Source organism: Aedes aegypti, chromosome 1 (genome assembly GCF_002204515.2).
Source record: "Aedes aegypti strain LVP_AGWG chromosome 1, AaegL5.0 Primary Assembly, whole genome shotgun sequence".
NCBI classification, from domain to species: domain Eukaryota; kingdom Metazoa; phylum Arthropoda; class Insecta; order Diptera; family Culicidae; genus Aedes; species Aedes aegypti.
In genome coordinates, this window is record NC_035107.1 from 127985230 (window position 1) to 128006239 (window position 21010).

The 21010-nt window shown below is 43.5% G+C and overlaps 1 protein-coding gene across 1 annotated transcript in view; it reads right to left on the reverse strand.

Annotated features, from left to right (window-relative positions):
- Positions 1–21010, reverse strand: part of LOC5568679 (J domain-containing protein) — a 144589-nt gene that overhangs the window by 42642 nt on the left and 80937 nt on the right. The window contains exon 2 of the mRNA XM_001658039.2: positions 10764–10865. Within this exon, the coding sequence (XP_001658089.1) occupies positions 10764–10865 (102 nt within the window). The remainder of the gene's footprint in view (positions 1–10763; positions 10866–21010) is intronic.

Below are 21010 nucleotides of genomic sequence, written 5' to 3' on the forward strand. Positions count from 1 at the left end.
ACTAGGAAGAAAGCTCTGCAGAGGATTCAAAATAAAATTTTGCAAATGATTCTGAAGCTTCCTCCCTGATATAGTACCATTGAGTTACATAGAATATCCAATGTTGAAACATCAGGTTAAGTTAAGTTAACTGAAAGCGTTTATTTTCCCTTGTTAATCAACTCAACAGAAATCTTGGTCGTTGTTATGAAGTAGTTGAACGCGTTTGTATCCCTCCGCCAAAACTTACTCGTTTATCTGCGTGTTTCAAAACGTTGTACCTAAATAACGATCACCGCACCGATCGATGTTTTACGGAACCGTTGTCTGATGAAAGAATATCCGATAACTATTTAATTGTGCTAGCAGCGTTGAATCAAACTGTGATTTCACCATCGTATTCCTAATCGAGACAATTCATTGTTGTGTATATTGCTCTTCATCGTTTACATCTACTACGCTTTCTGCATTGTTGTTTCTGTTGAGTGAATCGTACACGCCATCTACTTTTGAAAAGCAGAGCATCGCATTAAATAGGGTGCGACAAAATGGATCAAGTTTGTTGTTACAAATGCAAAAACAATTGCTGCACCGAAGAAATTTTAGTGGTATGTGAAGGATTTTGTGAACAAATCCGAAGATTCCATGCGAGTTGCGTAGGACTCTCCGATGAAGCAGCCGGAGTGTGCCTGCATAGGAATGTAATGTGACTGTCGAGACCTGATAGAAAACGTGCGTTTTCGTTCTACCGTTAATGCAGTGAAAGTGTTCGATTTTAAAGACGAGATTGTCTGTATTAAGAACGAAATAGCAAAAATGAATGAATTGATGAATCATCTAGATGCGACGATTGGTCCATTAATCAATTCGTCTCCGACATCAATGACTGTTCCACTTCCCTCGGCAACGGATAATGTACCACTCCTGTCATCAACAAAAATTGTTAATGAAGTGTCAACTGCAAAGGCTGTAGTCAATTCTTATGACACAAATGATACTTTCAAGCTGTACGTCTCCAATATTGCAAATGATGTCACCGAAGAAGAAGTAAAATCGATGATTTGCGGCGCTATACCTGCGGACCACATTTATGCCCTCGATTGTCTTAAACCTGCTTGGAGAGACGTGTCTACAATGGATTTCGTATCGTATAAAGTGGAAATCGACAAAATGTACCGAAATGAAGCTATGAATTCCTCAAACTGGCCAAAGGGAGTGAGATATCGTGAATTCAAGGATCGTGCTGTAACAGCATGGCGACCAGATCATTCATGCCGTTCACCTTAATTGTAATCAGTTTAACGTGTTCACCATCTTTGTAATAAGTTGTATGCAGTAATAAGTTAATGTGTCCATGAATACTGAATTTGAATTGTTCGTGAAATGGCTTGTTTAGTGTCTTTAATATGGTATTGCTTTCAATGTTAACATGTTTGTGATAATTCAAAATTTTGGAGTTCTCTTGTTTTTCGATAAAAGTCTATGTTTTATAGCATTTAGTATTTGAGAACAGTCTGTACAGTATTTTTACTGAAGACGTAGATACAATAAAAAAAAACTCACTTGTAAAAATTCTGAACTGCTACGGCAAATGAAATGTAAAATGTTAATAAATGCTTAATTTAGTTTAACCATATTAGGATGATAGTGTTGTTTAACATAGAACACCTCGAAATAAGAAATTAATTTAATGTTTGAAATTATTCAACAAAATTTATGTTGAAGTTTAATTGCTACAACTCGAAAGCTTCATATGAGAGATCAAAGTCCCCAGAGCACTGAGCAAAAAAAAAAAACTAGATTACTAAACTTTTAATTACGGATCAGCACCGCCAAAGTTCACCTGCAACGTTAATTAATTCGAAAGGGCTTTAAAAAAACTTCAGCTTGGCCAACTCCAACGTTTTCTAATCACAAGTCACTTACAGTCATACATACATACACATCCACACATCTAGACTAAGCAAACACATTCATCCCCATTCGTAACTCCTCTGCTCCTGAATCCGACAATTGTTGCTCATGCAAATTCCTTGGAGTTCGTCTGCAGTCATACCGCTGGTATGTGTAAATAAAACGACGACCGGCTGCCTGAAGCCGGCAAACTGAAAACGGCAAAAGTACCAGCTAGTGCAAAATCGCTGCCATTGGCAAACGGAAGGAAACCCTTGAGAGCCAGTTGATTGCGAAATGAGAAAATCCGACGAAAGCATAGATAAAAGTTTCTCTTTAATCCCAGCCAGACAAAGCGCGCCGGTTCCTTCCCCACATAAATTGGAAATTTGAACTGGGTTTCTTGCCATTCAAGAAGTGCAAAAAGGGGTGGCCGTACCTATCTTGTCGGTGATTACTTTTCCGAATGTTTGTTTGCTTTCGATCACGTTCTACATCAAGTGAAGTTTAATGTTGTATGTCAATCGGCTGTGATAACATTGCTTTCTTCTTCTTTTTCTTTTTGGCGTATCTTCCCAAATGGGATTTAGCCTGCTTCGCAGCTTAGTGTTCTTATGATGCGTATTTCCAATCTACACTTCTATTACGCCCTTGACGTTTTTCCGCTCTGTGCTCTGCACTCTTCTCATCCTGCCAATGGTTTGCTCTTACATGTTGAGCAGACTGCCTTTTCATCTTCCTCCACTTCTCTGTCTCCTTCCGTTTTGTGGTGGGCTATCTTCATCACTTCCACTTCCTCTAGCGTTTCGCCTTTCGCCTATTACTGTTAGGACGACCTTATCAGCAAAGCCGATGATCTCTAGGCCCATGGGTAACTTCTGCGATAGCACCACGTTGTACATCCAATTTCATTGCGTCGGACCCAGTATGGACCCTTGCGAAACTCTCGCCGTTACTCTTAACTCCTTTCGGCCGGGGTCGGTTGCATACACCAACACCCGACTCTCGCAGTAGCTCTGCAGAATCCGGCACATATAGTCAGGTATCCACATTCTATGCAGCACTGTGGCGATGGCCTCCCAACTGGCGCTATTGAACGCTTTCTCAACGTGTATCGTAACTACGACGCAGTAACGATTTTCTCTTCGTTTTTGCTTCGATGCCTTCTCGGCCCTCGACAATAACCCTCAGCTTTTCAGCACACGCCTCAATCGGCATTGATAGACCCTTGACTTTCGCCATGACCACTCGATGAGGGGTCGGCGTCAGCTGCTCGGTACAGCTCCTCGTAGCACTCAGACTTGTTCAGCGTTATCTCTCGTTTGAAAGCAGCTCTGGCTGCTTGGAATACGGCCTTTCGCTCCTCTTTGACTTTTACGTTCCTTGCTCTCTGGTAACGCCTCCTGTCTTGAAAGCAAGCAGCGCGGGAGGTGTTGAGAGCTTTTTTCCACCAGTACGTGGAACGTCGATCGTTGCGGGGATTCCGTTTTCGTGACATCGTTGCATCGCATGCTCTTGCCATCGCTATTGTCAACCCTACCGCACCCAAGTTCAAGTGGCTACAAAATGTTAGGTCAATGATCGTCTCCCGTCCGTCTTGCCGAAATGTGCTAACGGTGTCTTCGTTGCACAATAGTACGTCTAGCTTTGTTAGAGCTTCCCGTATGTTGTAACCTCTGGCATTGGTCGACTTCTGGTAGCGACGGATCTCACGCAGAGCGACCGTTCCTGGCCGATAGCGATGCGGCTTCTTGATTCCTCCGGTGGCTGGGGCGCTCTTGCTAGCGGCTTTCGTTCTTCATGGCGCGGAACTTCTTTGAGTATCAAAAGGAGACCATGCCAATCATCGTGACTTCAACATCGATTTGACCAAAGAAAATAACATACGTTCGCGGACTTCATTGGACAAGTACTTCAGCCTCAAACTGTCTCAATTCTTTAGAAAATATCGTTTTTTGGGAATTTAGCAGAATTTGCTCAGACGGAGTTGGTGGTCTAATGGCTACCGATTCTGCTTAATATGCAGAAGGTCATGGGTTCAATCCCGAGCCCGTCCCTTTCCTCGTACTTTGTACTTGTATCTTTCACTTGCTTCTATCTTCCACTCTCTATCTATCACACTCACACCCTACTCGTTCATAGCAAACGATAGAACCAGAAACAGACAAGAAACCGTTTCCCTACGCTTCACTATTTCATCATTATAGCACGCCTTTCCTAACGTCTGATACATAGGCAGTCTGCTAACCAAAGAGCAAACTTCTCTGCCATGCCTTTCCTCCAACCCATACACTCCCGCTCGAACTGGCGTAGACGAAGTGGTATATACGGTTTACGTGGGAGCCAGTCTAATGCATCATCAATTCCTCCTCCTTTTCTTCATTGGTCTGCATTCTGACGTGGCAGGCGCCATTGTTGCCTAAAAATAGGAGATCACCAGCACGTATACACTGAGGGTGTCTGTGTAAGCAGTCATTTGGTTGGTTCCTTGTGTAGGTGCAAATGATCTGGCGATACTGTAGTAGCAACTACGGGCGGCCAGTCAAGCTTCAAGCCCAAGCAATTTAACTGCTTGGAAACAATATCTTTTGAGCGCATTGATTATCTGTAATTTTGCGGTTGTTTTTACTTTTCCGCGTTAAACCTTAAAACTGGTTCTGGGCGGCTTTTCAATCTTATTCACATTTGACAGCCGCCCTTCACCCTTGTGTGATACACCGCGCAGCTGTTGTAAAGTTTTCAAAATTTGCCCAAAATTCAACGCGGCGAATGGTCCAGGAAAGGAAGATGAAACACCGCAATGTTATCTCCCATGAGAATGAAGTAAAAAGGGAGCAAAACCACGGTTGTTCCTTTCCTACTGGGAACGCCGTGTGTCCTTTTGAGCAAAGGCGCAAATATATCGCTGAAAAAGTAACTCATACACTTATCAACAACTAGAAAGTTTTTAACAAGTTCTACTCAAACATTTCCTGAGTTTTTGTGCAAGCATAATTCTATTCAAGCAACTTAAATGAACTTTATGTGAACTGAAGTTCGGTTAGTTACATCAGCGGATGTTTTTCAAGGATCCATTTTGGGACCAACTCTGGATGGGGTATTTCAGCTAAGACTACCCAGAAGTCGTTGGTTTCACAGACGATGTCGTACCCCTGGTAATCAGAGAATCGCTAAATGAAGTGGAACTGCATGCCATGGAAGCGATTGACTTGATGAAGAACTGGATGCGTTGGAAGAAGTTGGCTTTAGGTAAGAAGGTGATAAAAAGCACCGTAATATAGTACAGCATGCTAAAATTGCTGTCGAGATTTTTTTTTATCTTACAATGCTCAACTAGTTTTGACGTCTCTCTAACAGCTGGTTGAGTTTGACAAATGTTTTGAATAAGGTACACCGGGACAAGTTGAAACGGCTAGGGTAAGATGAAATGGCAAGGTATCATAGTGATCTTTCATAATGATGAAAAATTTAATCCCAGAAACATTAAGTTAACAGATGGAACAAACTTCTGGGGAAAAAATATCTGGTAACATATATTGATATCCTATTGAAAACTTTGCATTTCATCTTGTCCCACCCGTTTCATTTTGCCATTTTGCCTTATTCTTATCTTGCCTTTCATGAGTTGTTTCAAATTCGAATTAATGTGTTCCTAATATTATTATAATATATATAAATTATATTATAATATTATTATATTTAAATTATATTTTTATATTATTATATTAAAAATATAATAAGAAGTAAATGTGAAGACTTGCCCGGAAGATTATGAAAAGGTATAACATTATACTAATGCCCTGTAGGCAGGCTCGACAGAAACTTCACTGCGATGTAAAATTAAGGCGATTTTGGCGTTTATCTGAGGAGTAAAAATTTAACTTACTCGAGTTAGAGTGCAAAAAAAATTTTGCTAGATTTTTGCTGGAACTCTTTCTTTTTTTTCCTATGCTGTCTTGTTCGGGTGGGACACTCAAGAGTTCTTTTGAAGCGAACTCACGCTTCAAAACAACTCTTGAGTGTCCTACCCGAACAAGACAGGGCTCAGAGTGTTGTGACCAGAGTCGCAAAATGTTAAAAAATGTCGAAAAAAGAAAATTATGTTTCTCTTTTTTTTTTTTCGGAGATTTGACTTTGGAAAGCATTGAAATTGAAATTAATTTCAAATCTTCCGGCCACGTGGTCTTCGAATGTCCGCGCTTCGAGCATGAGCGAGCCGAGATGACATCCGTCGTTGGCACTGACGTTATTGTGCACAATATCGTCCAACGAATGTGTGCTGACGAAGAGAAATGGGACGCGATCCAGCTGATGTCTCTTTTATGACGAAGATGGCGAGAGGAGCAGCGAAACTCAACTAGAGACGTTCCGATATTGCAAAGTATCTATATTCGATTCGATAAGATTATCAAATCAAAATATCGATACCACCGATATATTCATTCAAAATATTGATATATTTCAATATCATATGATGTATTTGTGCAAAATTCATGCATCGTCTTATTACCTGATGTTTGGTTTCTCACGATTCACAATCAATTCATTGAAACCTCAATGTAATAGGTATTCTCATCGGTACCTATACAAATATCTTCAATAAATATAAAAATATAGAACATTGGTATGTTAACATCATTGAACTATTCAAAATCAATTGTTTTTCGAGAAAACCCTAGAATTGTTATCCAAATATTGGTTAACATTTATCGGAAAGAAATAACGATATCATAGATATATTAATTAGGACATAGCGATACCAAAATATCGAATATCGAAAGCTAAATATCGATATTCCGATATATCGGAAGTATCGGAATGTCTCTACACTCAACACTGCGGACAGCACATGGCTCTGAGTCGTTGGGGCAGCCGGAATCGTCGTATAGACCTCGGCACTTGACAAGTCAGCCTGTTGAAGCGAGCATATGAAGTAGATCAACGGGCGCGAGCGGAGTAGGCTAGATCCTCTGCCGGGGAGTAGAGCCGGCGTAGCGTAGTATCGGTAATAAGTCGTCGAGGCGTATGCAAACCGGAAGTCATCCTCCCACCGGAATTGCAAGACCGACCTCGGTATCCGTTGGGGACTAGCTGAGTATATCGCGAAACAGCACCGGCAAATGGTCGTCGGGGCGCCTGTGAACTGGAAGCTTCTTTCCGTCGGAATCGCAGGACCGACCTCGGCATCTGCCCGGAAAGCATTGGTTCGGCAGATCTTCCGCCGTCGGGGAAATCTTCGTCGGAGTAGGATAGAGCCACCGTCTGGGACTATTCTGAGTAGTCGTAGCGAGGCTTAAGTCGTCGGGGCACCAGTGAACCGGAAGCCATCCTCCAACCGGAATCGCTGGACCAACCTCGGTTTCCAACTGGTTCAACCTGGAGAGCTCGAGAATCAGTGGATTAGCAGCATGCGCAAATGATGCGCAGGACTCTGCCGAGATGCCAGCAAATGCGTCGCAGCAGAGCAACGAAGCGTAGCAATCACAGAAGCGGCAGTAGAAACATGGCCCTGGCGCGATGCCAGCCTCAAATGCAGTACGAAGAGAGCAAGGGAAGTACAGGAGCGCAAAATGCACGTAAGTTACATGCAGAAAGCGAAGCTAGAAGCGGTGCAGCGGTTAGCACAATAGCCTACCCCATGACGTAATTCCAAGAGGCAGTTCCGGGGGAATGGCTCATGGGCGAAGGTGGATTTAGTCGGTATGGATTCGAGTCCGACACTCTGGCGCACGATGGACGAATTGGATATGACTAGCCTTCATATCGAACGTGAACGCTGGGTTAGTTCGTAAATGCAATTTACCACCTTCTAAAACTAAAAAAATGGGGTAATGGTTGTCAGAGGGTCTGTGAACCAAACGCCATTTTCCACCAGCCTCATAGTACGCACTGTGGCAAAGCCCACCGCCAGGGACAAGTTGAGTAATCGCAAAATTTTAGCATTTGAACTAAAAGATCCCTTCGACCAAAATCGCAAGACTGGCCTAGGTATCCCCAAGGATTGCATCGGAGTTCATCGACCGCTGAGAAGCTCTTCGTAGGAGTAGGATTACCAGCCATATTCTACGTGGCTAGCGAAGCTGAGCTTGTTATCGATTACTACCCCAAGATGCCTAAGGGATCGCTCGGACTCTGTAGTGCAACAACCTACCGAGATAAGTGTTTTTTTTTTTCGGACTTGCAGTTGTTGACCACCACCACCTCAGTTTTGTGATGGGCTAGTCCCAGCTTCCTAGACCTCCAAGACTCTTACACCCCGTCGGAAGGAGCAGCTTCAGTACGTCATCATACATCGCATTCCATAACACCGGGCCCAGGATTGAACCTTGAGGTAGCCCTGCGGTAATTCTACCGCTTTTCTACCCCAATATCTGTCTTTCAGTAGAATCTTGCCGTGACTCGCTACGGACTACTCAGAATAGTCCCCGATAGTGGATCTATCCTAGGGAGGAAAACTTGCGGTTCACAGGCGCCCCGACGACCATTTGCCGGTGGTGTTTTGCGATCTACTCAGCTAGTGTCCGGTGGATGATCTAGCCTCTCCGACTCCGACTCGATGGTGCTCGGTATGGTGCCGAGGTCTGTCCTGCGATTCCGGTTTACAGGTGCCCCGACTTACCATCACCGATACTACGTGACGCTCGAACTACTCGGCCTTTTCCCCGACGGAGGATCTAGCCTACTCCGATCGCGCCCTTTGGTCTTCTCGCCATTTATGTTGTAGCGACGACAGCGTTGCAGCGTGCCACGTACTAACATGTTGACACATTTTATGCACGATGTTGTCGAGGTTTAGATCTCCGGCGCTTCTTCCGAGCATTTCGTTCCGCACTCATCCAGCCCTCGATTGCGTCAATTGTTTCCATCACTGACATCTCCACTTCTTCCAGTGGCTCGCCCATCATCGTTAGTGACACATTATCCGCAAATGGCTGTTGTACCTTCTGCATATGATACTAGCCTATCATCCTCTCCAACAACTTTCCCGTAGTATCTAGTAGTCAGATAGGTCATTAAGCCGACGGGTGCCCTATTTGACGCGAAAGATTTCACGACTTCTGCCAGCTCTTCGTTCGTCACCCTCGGCACTTCTTCTACTTCATTTGCCGCATACGGCGCCGGGGTTTATTGGCTTGTGGGGTGATGCGGGAAAAGTACTTCGATTATCGAGCGCATCAGCAGTGAACGTTTTTAGTTTTTGACAGAAGTGCGAGGATGCAGATAAAACAGATCAGATGACAGCGTAAGGACTAATGATCTCGAAATGTATTATGAACAACATTACACCCATATGCTAATGGAAATATGTTTTGAGCTCAACAATTTTTCCAGGTTATCTTAGAACATCTCTGGGCCTCAAGAGAAATAATGGATTTATCGGACAACTTTAAGTAAGGTTGATACTCACACAAGTCAATTTTGTTATATTGTATCAAATTATGGTCTTTGGAAACATAGTAGCTGAAAGGATTCTGCTTAAGAAGAAATTGCGATTTTAATAATTATTAATTGAACTTTATATGGCTTGTCCAAAGCAAAGTTTAATCCAAATCGTTCCAAACATGGGAGAGATAGATTTCATGATAGTTTCATAGGTTTTAGCTTACTTTTAGCACAATCACAATTAGTATTCAAATACCAAGTGAAAATGGCCTATAATATTGGGTAATCTATGAAAATCCCATTTCCGCCTTTTACTGCCGGTACAAATAGATCACATACGTTTTCAGAGAAAGCTGTTAGGTTGAATATGCTGAACTTTTTTCACACTGAATTAACCAGTATATTATAAATATATGTACATATGTATGCGGTATATGTAAATATATGGTAACCCACCACTTAATAGTCCCTATGGGAATTTTATTTTTCTACGTTGTTGCTAAGCCGTCTCTTTAATATCACATTCTGTGACGGACGGAAAGAATGTAAAGTGGAGTGAAAATCAAAATCCTCGAATCCTATCTGTACTTCAGTCCTGTAAGAGTTCCAGCATATGAGTAGCGCTTGCTGGTGATTCCGATATATTGCTTCACTGAAATGGAAACTCCGATGAATTCCTTGGCGTGGAATTCATTCTCGTTCAGCAGGGGGAAGCAACTCGGGCGGAAAATAATCTACAAACAGTTCAATGGGGGGAGCATCGACTCGACAGGTAAGTGTATTGGGGGTTCAATGGGAGACGTCAAATGAGCAAAAATTTAATGGCGGAGAAACGGGGAAGAAAATGATTCAATTGGAAATTGTTTTGATGTTGGTGGCCAGGGAAGCATTCCAAAGACGATAACGAGTGGAATGACATGGTATAGATTTTGTAAGAAGCCTTTTTCGCTAGGTTTATACCTTGGAGTTTGTAAGAATACCGAATGGGTAATTTAGAGGGCATAGTAAAAAGCATTAGCGGCGTCGTATATTATACCTACGAAACAACAACAAATATCGGAAAATAATTCAATACTATTCGATAAATGTACTCGAAAATTTTGTTTTTCGTTGTATGAATAAGGAATGATTTCTGGACAAAAGGTCGAAAAACAAAACATCAAAAGGAAAAAAAGGTCGAAAGACAATAGGTTGAAAGGACAAAGGGTCAAACATAATTTGCATCTCTTTTGGAAAATAGATTATCGATCTATCGCCCTTCTGCCGTTACAACCTTTCGTTATAGATTCATAAGGGGTACACATTTCACCCTTTGTGTACATAATGCCACTAATCCCAAGCCTCGTAGGAAAGGATCAGACTAAACTAGACTAAGCGATCTAAGGCGATTAACTTCCGGGAGGAATTTGAGAATGTCTACCCATTCCAATTACATTTGTTGGATTTGCTACAAAACGCTACACTTGTGTTTCTATTCAATTTGGGAAATTGGATTGGTAGCTACTGACCTTCAGCTTCTGGAACATAGCCTCAGCCTCTTTATCTCCTGCATTCTTGTCCGGGTGGTGTTGTAATGCAAGCACCTTGTATTCAGCCTGGATTTGCTCAACCTGTTGAATAGAGAAAATTGAAACACCGTTAGACAATCGGAAAATAATGCGTAAAATTAATTATTTTTTAATTTTCTGGAATTAAACGCACGCTTAATTTTTCGACAAGTAATATTGGGATGTAAAGATGTCGTACAAATAGTATGAATCTGGATGTTTCGTCAGATTAACAAGCCCTAAATAACAAAATTCTCCTCAGATAAACAAAAATCTCACTCATTCTTGGCATGTTGAGTTGATGAGTTGTAGATAGTTACAATTCTACGGAAGCTTCGACTTTTAGTGTAGGTATTCAAAATGAAAAACGCTAACAAGTCAATGTAGTCAACAATTAAAAAAAGTTGTAATTGCAATCTATTTTCGTTCGTACAAATCCAAATTGAGTGTACTTTCTCTCTCTCTCTCAGTAAAACATCGATCCAAATGCAGCATCCATTTGACTGTTCCCTAGTGTAAAGTAAATTCAATTAGATTGGACAACACGAAAATTCTAATTGTCGCATGCCCGCTCTCATTATTGAGTCCTCTTTTCACCCCACGAGTTTCCGAGTTTGAATCAATAGAAGCATCTGTTCATCGTACCTACCAACCTGCTTCAAGCTTCGGACCAATGCCATTAAATCAAATGTGCCTTGGCAAGCTTTCAATGTAAGCAAAAAGTACGTGCTTGATTACCTACAGTGAAATTGAAGTTTACTTATAACTGAATGTCATTCGAGCAGCATTATAAGCTTCATGTTTGTTAAAAAACGTACCTTAAAAGGTGAAGAGCAATCAAAGGCATAGCTTTTAGGAAGTAGTAGTAGTAGTATGCTAAAAACTTGGATTGGTTACTTGCTAATGGAATTCTTTACACACACCATTTGACTGAACTCATCAAAACTTTGCTGATAACTTAATGTGTAGGCTTGTGCTTTTGAAAAATCGATGCGTTACTTCCATGCGTTACATGCCATACTGGCGACATCAATTCTCGAAAACCTGACAAACACTTTGCATAAGTGTGCTTATGCTCTTAGCAGCTATCAAAGCTATCGCTATCTATAGATATAAGTCGATCAACCCATAAATTGGAAAACTGCTATTATTGACTTGGCTTAGAAGCGCATTTGCTACAAGATATCACAAAATTGGCTCCCTCTTTGGAGCATCCGCAAACACTCAATTTCCGAATCGCAGCTCGACGCAATGTCAAGAATATCAGTTTCTGAGCCTTTGATAAGTCCAGTTTTTGCAAGTTAGTTTGAAACAAATTAACTTGCTGGCCAGTGCATTGAAAAGGCAAATAGGCAGCTATGAAAGTGTACTTAATAAGCTGTGTTTCAACAGAAATACCAAAAGTTTCAAAAACTTTAGCGTCAGAGTTGATCTTCTATAAGCCTCTGAATGATGATTGCAACTCCACAACATGCTCCATCCAGTCGATCATAACGATAAACAAAAAAAATTTGATCTCTTTTGAGTTTGGATCCAAGTTTCAAATAAGTTTCAGTAATAACTCCTCTATGTATGTTATTAGCTGTTAGAAAATTAAAAAGCTAGTCATCTTTACCAATTACCGTTTTGATTCATATTACGGACACTTAAGGCTTCAGTGATATGCAACTAATCAAAACACATATAAACTGAATTGTTCTAGATGAAACATACGCGTAATTAGCCCTTGCAAACACTTTAATTTAGAATGGTGGGTTAAGATTCGGACTGCACATCTTGAATTCACTTTAATTCATAAAAATGTTCTGCCTCTTCCTGATTTTTATTCCGGACACAACCACACTTTTGCTTCATATTCCGGACACTTTGATTTGAATTCCGGACAGGTCTTAAAAACACCATCAGAATAGTTAGATTATTAGATAAACGCATTAAGCCGTTAGAAAGACGTCAAAACTAGTTGAGCATTGTAAATTTTCATGGATTGCTATATAAAATGTTTATTCAAATCACCTTTCAAATTGAGAACTTTTGAACGGCAAATTTTGAAACATTTCGAGTGAAATATTTCCCATACAAAGTAGAATGTCCGGAATTTTAAACTGTCCGGGATTCGAATCAAAACGGTATTTTGCATTTGGGTTCCAGTCTCACAAATTGCCTTCTACATTCAACCCACCAAAGCTTCCTTAAAATTGGATTCAAAACAATTTCTGTACATGACAGTAAAATGTGACAGGTTCTAGTTGGGTGTAGTCAGATGAAATGTAATTTCATAACTCTTCTTGAACACTTTCGAACAGTATGCTATTGGAGAATATAAAACTATAACTGCAAACGAATGAAAACAGTTGACTGCACGTTAGGCGAACTTCATTGAACGGCACGGATGGTAGAAGAGTCGGTGGTATAGTTGCAAAAAAGGCGGCGCGGGTGCTCCGCAAATCGAGTGTTTCCAGTGCGATAACAAGCTTCCGGCTCGTTTCAGACGACGGAGGCGGTAGTTGATCCTACTGGAAATATCTAACGACGGAAAAACAAATACACAATAATGGAAAATATTCTAGGCGCATGCAGTTATGGAGGAAAATGTCGCAAAACGAGCAGTCGAGGTTGATATTTTTTATATAGGAAATTATGGAATTCCGTCTGATTTACAAGCTATATGCACATTTTCCAATGTTCATTGTTTTACCAATTAGCAATGTTTGTGCGGGGTACAATTGTCTCAATTTGAAACTAAACTAGGTATGAAAGTAGGTGTCACTAACCGCAAGTGACTCACAAGTTCTTACCTCTTCTCACTAGCTCTTACTTCTTCCCATTACAACTATGGAGATGCAGAGTATTCTCCGGACTCTAGTAAAAATGGTGGTCTAACTAACACACACTGAGGCAGATCGCTGTTTTCGACGGCCAAAACCTTTAGTACTCTGGATATGCGTTGGATTGGTGTCTTCGACAAACAGAGCAGAATCTCAATAGAGAAACAAAACAAATATTGGAGTACCCTGTACCTTTTATTTTTTTGTTTCTCTGTTTAAGAATAAATTGTACTGTATTTTTACACATTAGGACTTGATATAGATGAAATAAAGTAACACTTTAAGATAGCGATAATTACATTTTTGTTTTCGACTAGCCAAGTACATTAGCTTCATTGTCGCGTAGAAAAAAACGTTCAGTCAAAGCATGAATAAATGTACACTTTGCAAGTACAGTTTGTGATTGTACTCTTTTTATGTAGTATAGAACTCAAAAATTGTCAGTAAATCTGTCAAGGAGCATATTTAACCACTATCCCCATTTTGAAATGTACAATTTGAAAGTTAGATTTGAATACATATGGTCTTTGTATATAGCAGAGTACGATTGAGCACAAGCTGTTCAATCCATTATATGTTGCATTTGCTCGTTCAAGAGGCTTGATACCTGCTGGTTGTGGTTAGAAGAAAAATAAAACATGTCGTTGACGAGTGAATATGATGTTGACAGGCACCACTTGTTAGGAGAATATAAAAATAGCAGACAGCACTCTGCATGCTGCGTTTGAAATTCGAGAAGAGATGATTGCTTTCTTGTTTTCTAACTTCCAGTGTTCCTCTATAGGTCAGTTTTCACAAACATCTCTAGTAACGATTTTGGTATCGTTACGGTTTTGTAGACTATGTCTCGTTTTGAGTCTTTTATCAAATGACAAGATTCAAGTAAGCTTGATAAACAACTCATAATTGGAAGATTATAACATTTTAAGAGTAATTCCAGCGAAAATTTATTTTCACTAAGTTGAACTACACTGTGGCGTTAATCAAGTTATCCTATTAATACTGCTAACCTCTTAGCGTTGCCTTTTTACACGCATTGCGGATGCCTCTAAAACCTCTTTCGATGAAGCATTCGACATCTTTCGCTCCACGCCTAGCATGAGTCTATGCTTTCTGGCAATTATAACATAACTGGTAGATATCATGCTCGTTATCCTCATAATAGCTGCCTGTGAAAAGCTTTTTTAATGACTAGACCTCATCCAATCTACAATTAGAGACAAAGAGTGCGAGTGATAGCAACGCGCACTCACAGAAGCATAACGATAAAAAAGCGGTGTACCATTCAGAGAGAGTCAATACGGATCCGGACATGTTCAGAACCGCGATGCAACGCTGGATAGATCAAGGAATCTTCCCGGATGTATGGAAGCGACAGAAATTGGTGCTACCTCCAAAGGATGGGAAACAACCAGGTGACCCGTTGGCGTGTAGACCTATCTGTCTACTGGATACGACTGGCACGTTATTGGAAACGTAGATCCTCATCGTATACGGATGGTACGGACGGTCTGTCTCACAACCCATTTGGATTCAGGAAAGGTAAACCTACTCTGGATGCTATCCAGTCGGTCTTTCAGGCAGCTGAGTTGGCAATAGAGCATAAAAGGAGCGGCATCCGTTATTGCGCAGTTGTCACTCTGGATGTTAAGAAAGCGTTCAACAGTGCTAGATGAGATGCGATAGCTCACGCACTTCATCGCTGTATGTAGGATAGGTAGGCTTCTAGAAAGCTATTTTGATGGTGGGATTCTACTGTATGACCCAGAGGAGGGGCAGAAAAGCGTTCGAATTACCGCGGGAGTACCTCAAGGTTCAATCCTAGGTCCGATGTTATGGAATGCGATGTTTGATGGCGTACTGAGGCTACCCCTTCCGACGGATGTTAAGATTATTGGCTCCTCCAACGACATCTCTCTAGTGGTCTATGGCGAATCGATGGTGGAAGTATAGTTTACAGCGGTGCGCTCTTTCTGCGTAGTTAAGGAATGGATAAGGTCCAGAAAACTAGGACTGGTCCATCATAAGACTGAGGTGGTGGTGGTCGACAATCGCAAGTCCGATCAACGGGCACCTATCCCATTAGGTGATTGCGCCATAGAGTCAAGCAATTCCTTTGGCATCTTGGGTTAATGATCGATGGCAAGCTCAGCTTCGCTAGTCACGTTGAATATGCCTGTAAAAGGGAAACCACGGCTATAGCGGCGCTATCGAGAATGATGTCTAACAGTTCTGCTGTAATTGCCAGCAAACACAAGCTCCTGGCAAATACCACGCTGAAGTATGGAGGACCAATCTCATGAATATCTCTTCTGCTATCCGTCGGATTGAGTTTCCCTCTTCAGCTAGTCACGTTGAATATACCTGTAAAAGGGCATCCACGGCTATAGCGGCGCTATCGAGAATGATGTCTAACAGCTTTGCTGTAATTGCCAGCAAACACAAGCTCCTGGCAAGCGTACTTACTTACTTACTTACTTACTTACTTACTTATTTGGCTTTACATCAATTATCTTGATAAAGCCTCGCCAACAATATTTCGCCAATTCCCTCGGTTCATGGCCGCTTCTCTCCATCCTCGACTGTGACCCACGCTCTCCAGGTCCTGGTGTACCTGGTCCATCCACCTAGCTCGCTGCGCCCCACGCCTTCTTGTTCCGACCGGATTCGTGGCGAACACCATTTTTACAGGGTTGTTGTCCGGCATTCTTGCAACATGCCCTGCCCAGCGTATCCTTCCAGCTTTAGCTAACTTCACGATACTGGGTTCGCCGTAGAGTTGAGCGAGCTCGTGGTTCATCCTTCGCCGCCACACGCCGTTCTCCTGCACGCCGCCGAAGATCGTCCTTAGCATTCGGCGTTCGAAAACCCCAAGAGCTTGCAAGTCCTCCTCGAGCATAGTCCACGCCTCATGCCCATAGAGGACTACCGGTCTTATGAGCGTTTTGTACATCGTGCATTTGGTGCGGGGGTGAATCTTTCTTGACCGCAGTTTCTTCTGGAGCCCATAGTAGGCACGACTTCCGCTGATGATGCGCCTTCGTATTTCCCGACTAACATTGTTGTCAGCCGTCAACAAGGATCCGAGGTAGACGAACTCGTCCACCACCTCGAAGGTATCCCCGTCTATCGTAACACTGCTTCCTAGGCGGGCCCTGTCGCGCTCAGTTCCGCCAACCAGCATGTACTTTGTTTTCGACGCATTCACCATTAGCCCGACTCTTGTTGCTTCGCGTTTCAGGCGGGTGAACAAATCTACCACCGTTTCAAATTTTCTCCCAATAATATCCATGTCGTCCGCGAAGCAAACAAATTGTCCGGATCTCGTGAAAATCGTGCCTCGACTGTTAAGTCCGGCTCTCCGCATGACACCTTCAAGCGCAATATTGAACAACAGGCACGAAAGTCCGTCGCCCTGTCGTAGTCCCCGCCGAGACTCGAACGAACTGGAGTGTTCGCCCGAGATCTTCACGCAGTTTTGCACACCGTCCATCGTTGCTCTGATCAATCTTGTGAGCTTCCCGGGAAAGCTGTTCTCGTCCATGATTTTCCATAGCTCTATGCGGTCGATACTATCGTATGCCGCCGTGAAATCGATGAACAAATGGTGCGTAGGGACCTGGTACTCACGGCATTTCTGGAGGATTTGCCGCACGGAAAGATCTGGTCCGTTGTCGAGCGGCCGTCGATGAAACCTGCTTGATAACTTCCTACGAACTCGTTCGCTTTAGGTGATAGACGACGGAAGAGAATCTGGGATAGCACTTTATAGGCGACGTTTAGGATGGTGATTGCACGATAATTTTCACACTCCAGTTTGTCGCCCTTTTTGTAGATAGGGCATATAACGCCTTGCTTCCACTCCTCCGGTAGCTGTTCCGTTTCCCAGATTCTGACTATCAGCCGATGCAGACAAGCGGCCAACCTGTCCGGGCCCATCTTGATGAGTTCGGCTCCGATACCATCCTTGCCAGCGGCTTTGTTGTTCTTGAGCTGTTGAATGGCATCCTTAACTTCCCCCATCGTGGGAGCTGGTTGATTTCCGCTGTCCGCTGTGCTGCCGTAGCCATCGCCTTCGCTGTCCTGACCTTCTGTGCCTGTGTTCTCTGCGCCATTCAGGTGTTCATCGTAGTGCTGCTTCCACCTTTCGATCACCTCGCGTCCGTCCGTCAAGATGCTCCCATCCTTATCCCGGCACATCTCGGCTCGCGGCACGAAGCCTTTGCGGGATGTGTTGAGCTTCTGATAGAACTTCCGCGTTTCTTGAGAACGGTACAGCAACTCCATCTCTTGGCATTCCACTTCTTCCAGGCGGCGCTTTTTGTCCCGGAATAGGCGGGTTTGCTGTTTCCGCTTCAGTCTGTATCGTTCCACGTTTTGCCGCGTACCATGCTGCAGCATTGCAGCCCGCGCTGCATTCTTCTCCTCTAAAACCTCCTGGCACTCCTCGTCGAACCAATCGTTTCTTGAGCTCCGTTCCACATATCCGACAACGCTTTCGGCATCGTCGTTAATGGCTGCTTTGACTGTCCTCCAGCAGTCCTCAAGAGGGGCCCTATCGAGCTCGCCCTCATCCGGCAACGCTGCCTCAAGATGCTGCGCGTACGCATTGGCGACATCCGATTGTTTCAGCCGCTCGAGATTGTACCGGGGCGGGCGTCGGTACCGTACATTGTTGATGACGGATAGTTTTGGGCGCAGTTTCACCATCACCAGGTAGTGGTCGGAGTCAATGTTGGCGCCACGATAGGTTCTGACGTCGGTTATGTCGGAGAAGTGCCGTCCATCGATCAAAACGTGGTCGATTTGCGATTCGGTCTGCTGAGGTGATCTCCAGGTGTACCGATACGGGAGGCTGTGCTGGAAATAGGTGCTACGAATGGCCATGTTCTTGGAGGCGGCAAAATCTATCAGTCGTAGGCCGTTCTCGTTCGTCAGCCGGTGGGTGCTGAACTTTCCAATCGTCGGTCTGAACTCCTCCTCCTGGCCAACCTGAGCGTTCAAATCTTCTATGATTATCTTGACGTCGTGGCTTGGGCAGCGGTCGTACTCGCGTTTGAGCTGCGCGTAAAATGCGTCCTTGTAATCATCAGTGCTTCCGGAGTGTGGGCTATGCACGTTGATTATGCTGAAGTTAAAGAATCGGACTTTGATTCTTAACTTGCACATTCGTTCATCGATCGGCCACCACCCGATCACGCGCCTTTGCATATCACCCATCACTATGAAAGCTGTTCCCAGCTCGCGTGTGTTGCCGCTGCTCTGGTAGATGGTATGATTACCTCTAAACGTTCGCACCAATGCTCCTGTCCAGCACATCTCCTGCAGCGCTACGATGTCGAAACCGCGGGTCTTCAGTACATCGGAGAGTATGCGAGTACTTCCAATGAAGTTGAGAGATTTGCAGTTCCATGTACCGAGTTTCCAATCGCTAGTCCATTTTTGTCGCTGTGGTCTTTGCCGATTGTTCCGGTCCGTATTCTCTCGTTGACGTTCCTGTGCTGATGTGTTTTTACGGTTGGCTTGCAGGGCCTGACACCAACCCCCTAGATTTCCGGAGGACCATTCCCCCTAAATGTTCGGAGGGCCATAGTGCGCACTTTAGCTTAGAGTCCTTCTCTGGCACTCGGACGATGATCAGCCGCCCCTGACATGGGGAACAGACGCTGTTGTGAGCCGCTCCTAACGTGGAGTACAGACATACTGTCAGCATACGACCAAAGTTCCCACCGGGGGTTGGTTACCCGATCTTCCCCAAGGTTACTCGTACCCCGGCCAGTACCACGAGGAGGTAGGGATAGGAGTTGCTGGGCAAGAGGCTAAGGACCGCACAAAGGGGTCTATTTTATTCCTGCAGGTACGCGAGGTACCAATGGTACGCCATGCCCAGCCATTTACCGCGCCAAGCAAGCGTGGCACTATCCATACTGAAGTATGGAGGACCAATCTGGTCAAAAGCGGTTAGAACGAGCAGAAACCTAAAGCGGTTGGAAACCGAATGGTTTCTAAAGAGGCCGTATTCATTATAGCCGGGATGACGCCCATCGGGCTCATCGTCAACGAAGATGTTTGAATGCTTCAACCAAAGAGGTACCATAGGAGTTCATGTAAACGCGTGTAAAAAGACAAAGCTCCATTTTTTTGGTGCACGAGTTTTCTGTTACTGTTGCGACCTCGAAGTAGAAACAGGGATTCACAGATCTTTTAGCCGTCCAATGTAGTTTATTGACGATGATAGCAATGTGCGATATGCTCCTGCTAACATTCCTCCCTTCGCAAAGCCGCCTCGGTTCCTCAGCTTTACTCTCCATAACCATAACCGCTAGCTTTAAAACAGATCTACGAAAGGTTTCGGCACATGTCCGTACTGATGCTTGCCTGATACGGCCATGTTTTCCTGGGAACACTTCTATCACCCTACAGCGAACCCAGCGGTTCCTAACACTTCCGTCCACGATGAAGACGATATCACCTACTTCTATAGGTTTTGTTTTCGCGAACCATTTAGTTCGTCGCGTAATAGTTGGCAGATACTCACGGATCCATCTGTTCCAGAACTGATCCAGAATGTTTTGACAAAGTTTCCAGTCACTTTGATGAACTGCTTTAATCTCCCTCGGTAACATCTCAGTTTGTTTCACTCTATTTGAGCTGAGAAGGATGAAATGGTTCGGAGTTAGAGCTTCCTGATCCGAATTTTCCAACGGTATGTAGGTTAAAAGTCTAGAGTTTACCATGGATTCGGCCTCGCATAAAACGTTCTGGAATACTTCTTCCGTTGGAGATGTTGGATGGTTGATAGAATTCATGGCCGCCTTTACCGCCCTGACCATCCTCTCCCAAGCACCACTCATGTGCGGAGAGGCAGGAGGAATAAATTTCCACTTAGTGCTTTCGTTTGTGAAACTTTCGGCTAACTTATCGTTCACATTTTGTAACTGCTTCGCCGATGCCCGCTCGGTACCGACAAAATTCGTTCCATTGTCGGTGAAAATCTGCTCAGGTGCGCCACGTCTATGAACCTACGGAGAGCCAGCATACATGACTCTATTGACAGAGATGCAGGAATCTCCAAGTGTACAGCTCTAATTGCAAGACAGGTATACAATACGACCCACCTTTTCACCAAATTTCTACTGGTTTTGATTTGGTATGGGCCAAAATAATCGATCCCAATCTACGAGAACGGTCGAACAATTCTCGAGTTCAGTATCATAAGCGCGTAACTGCAGTGCTCGATTACTCTTCATCGATTTTCTCTCTAGTAAATTATATGTCCGGGAGAATGTTTTCTACCAATATCTTTGATGCAATAGAAAGAACTAATCGTCCTCCGTCATACTGCATCGTAAAATGTTCCGAAAATCGATAAAACGTCCAGAA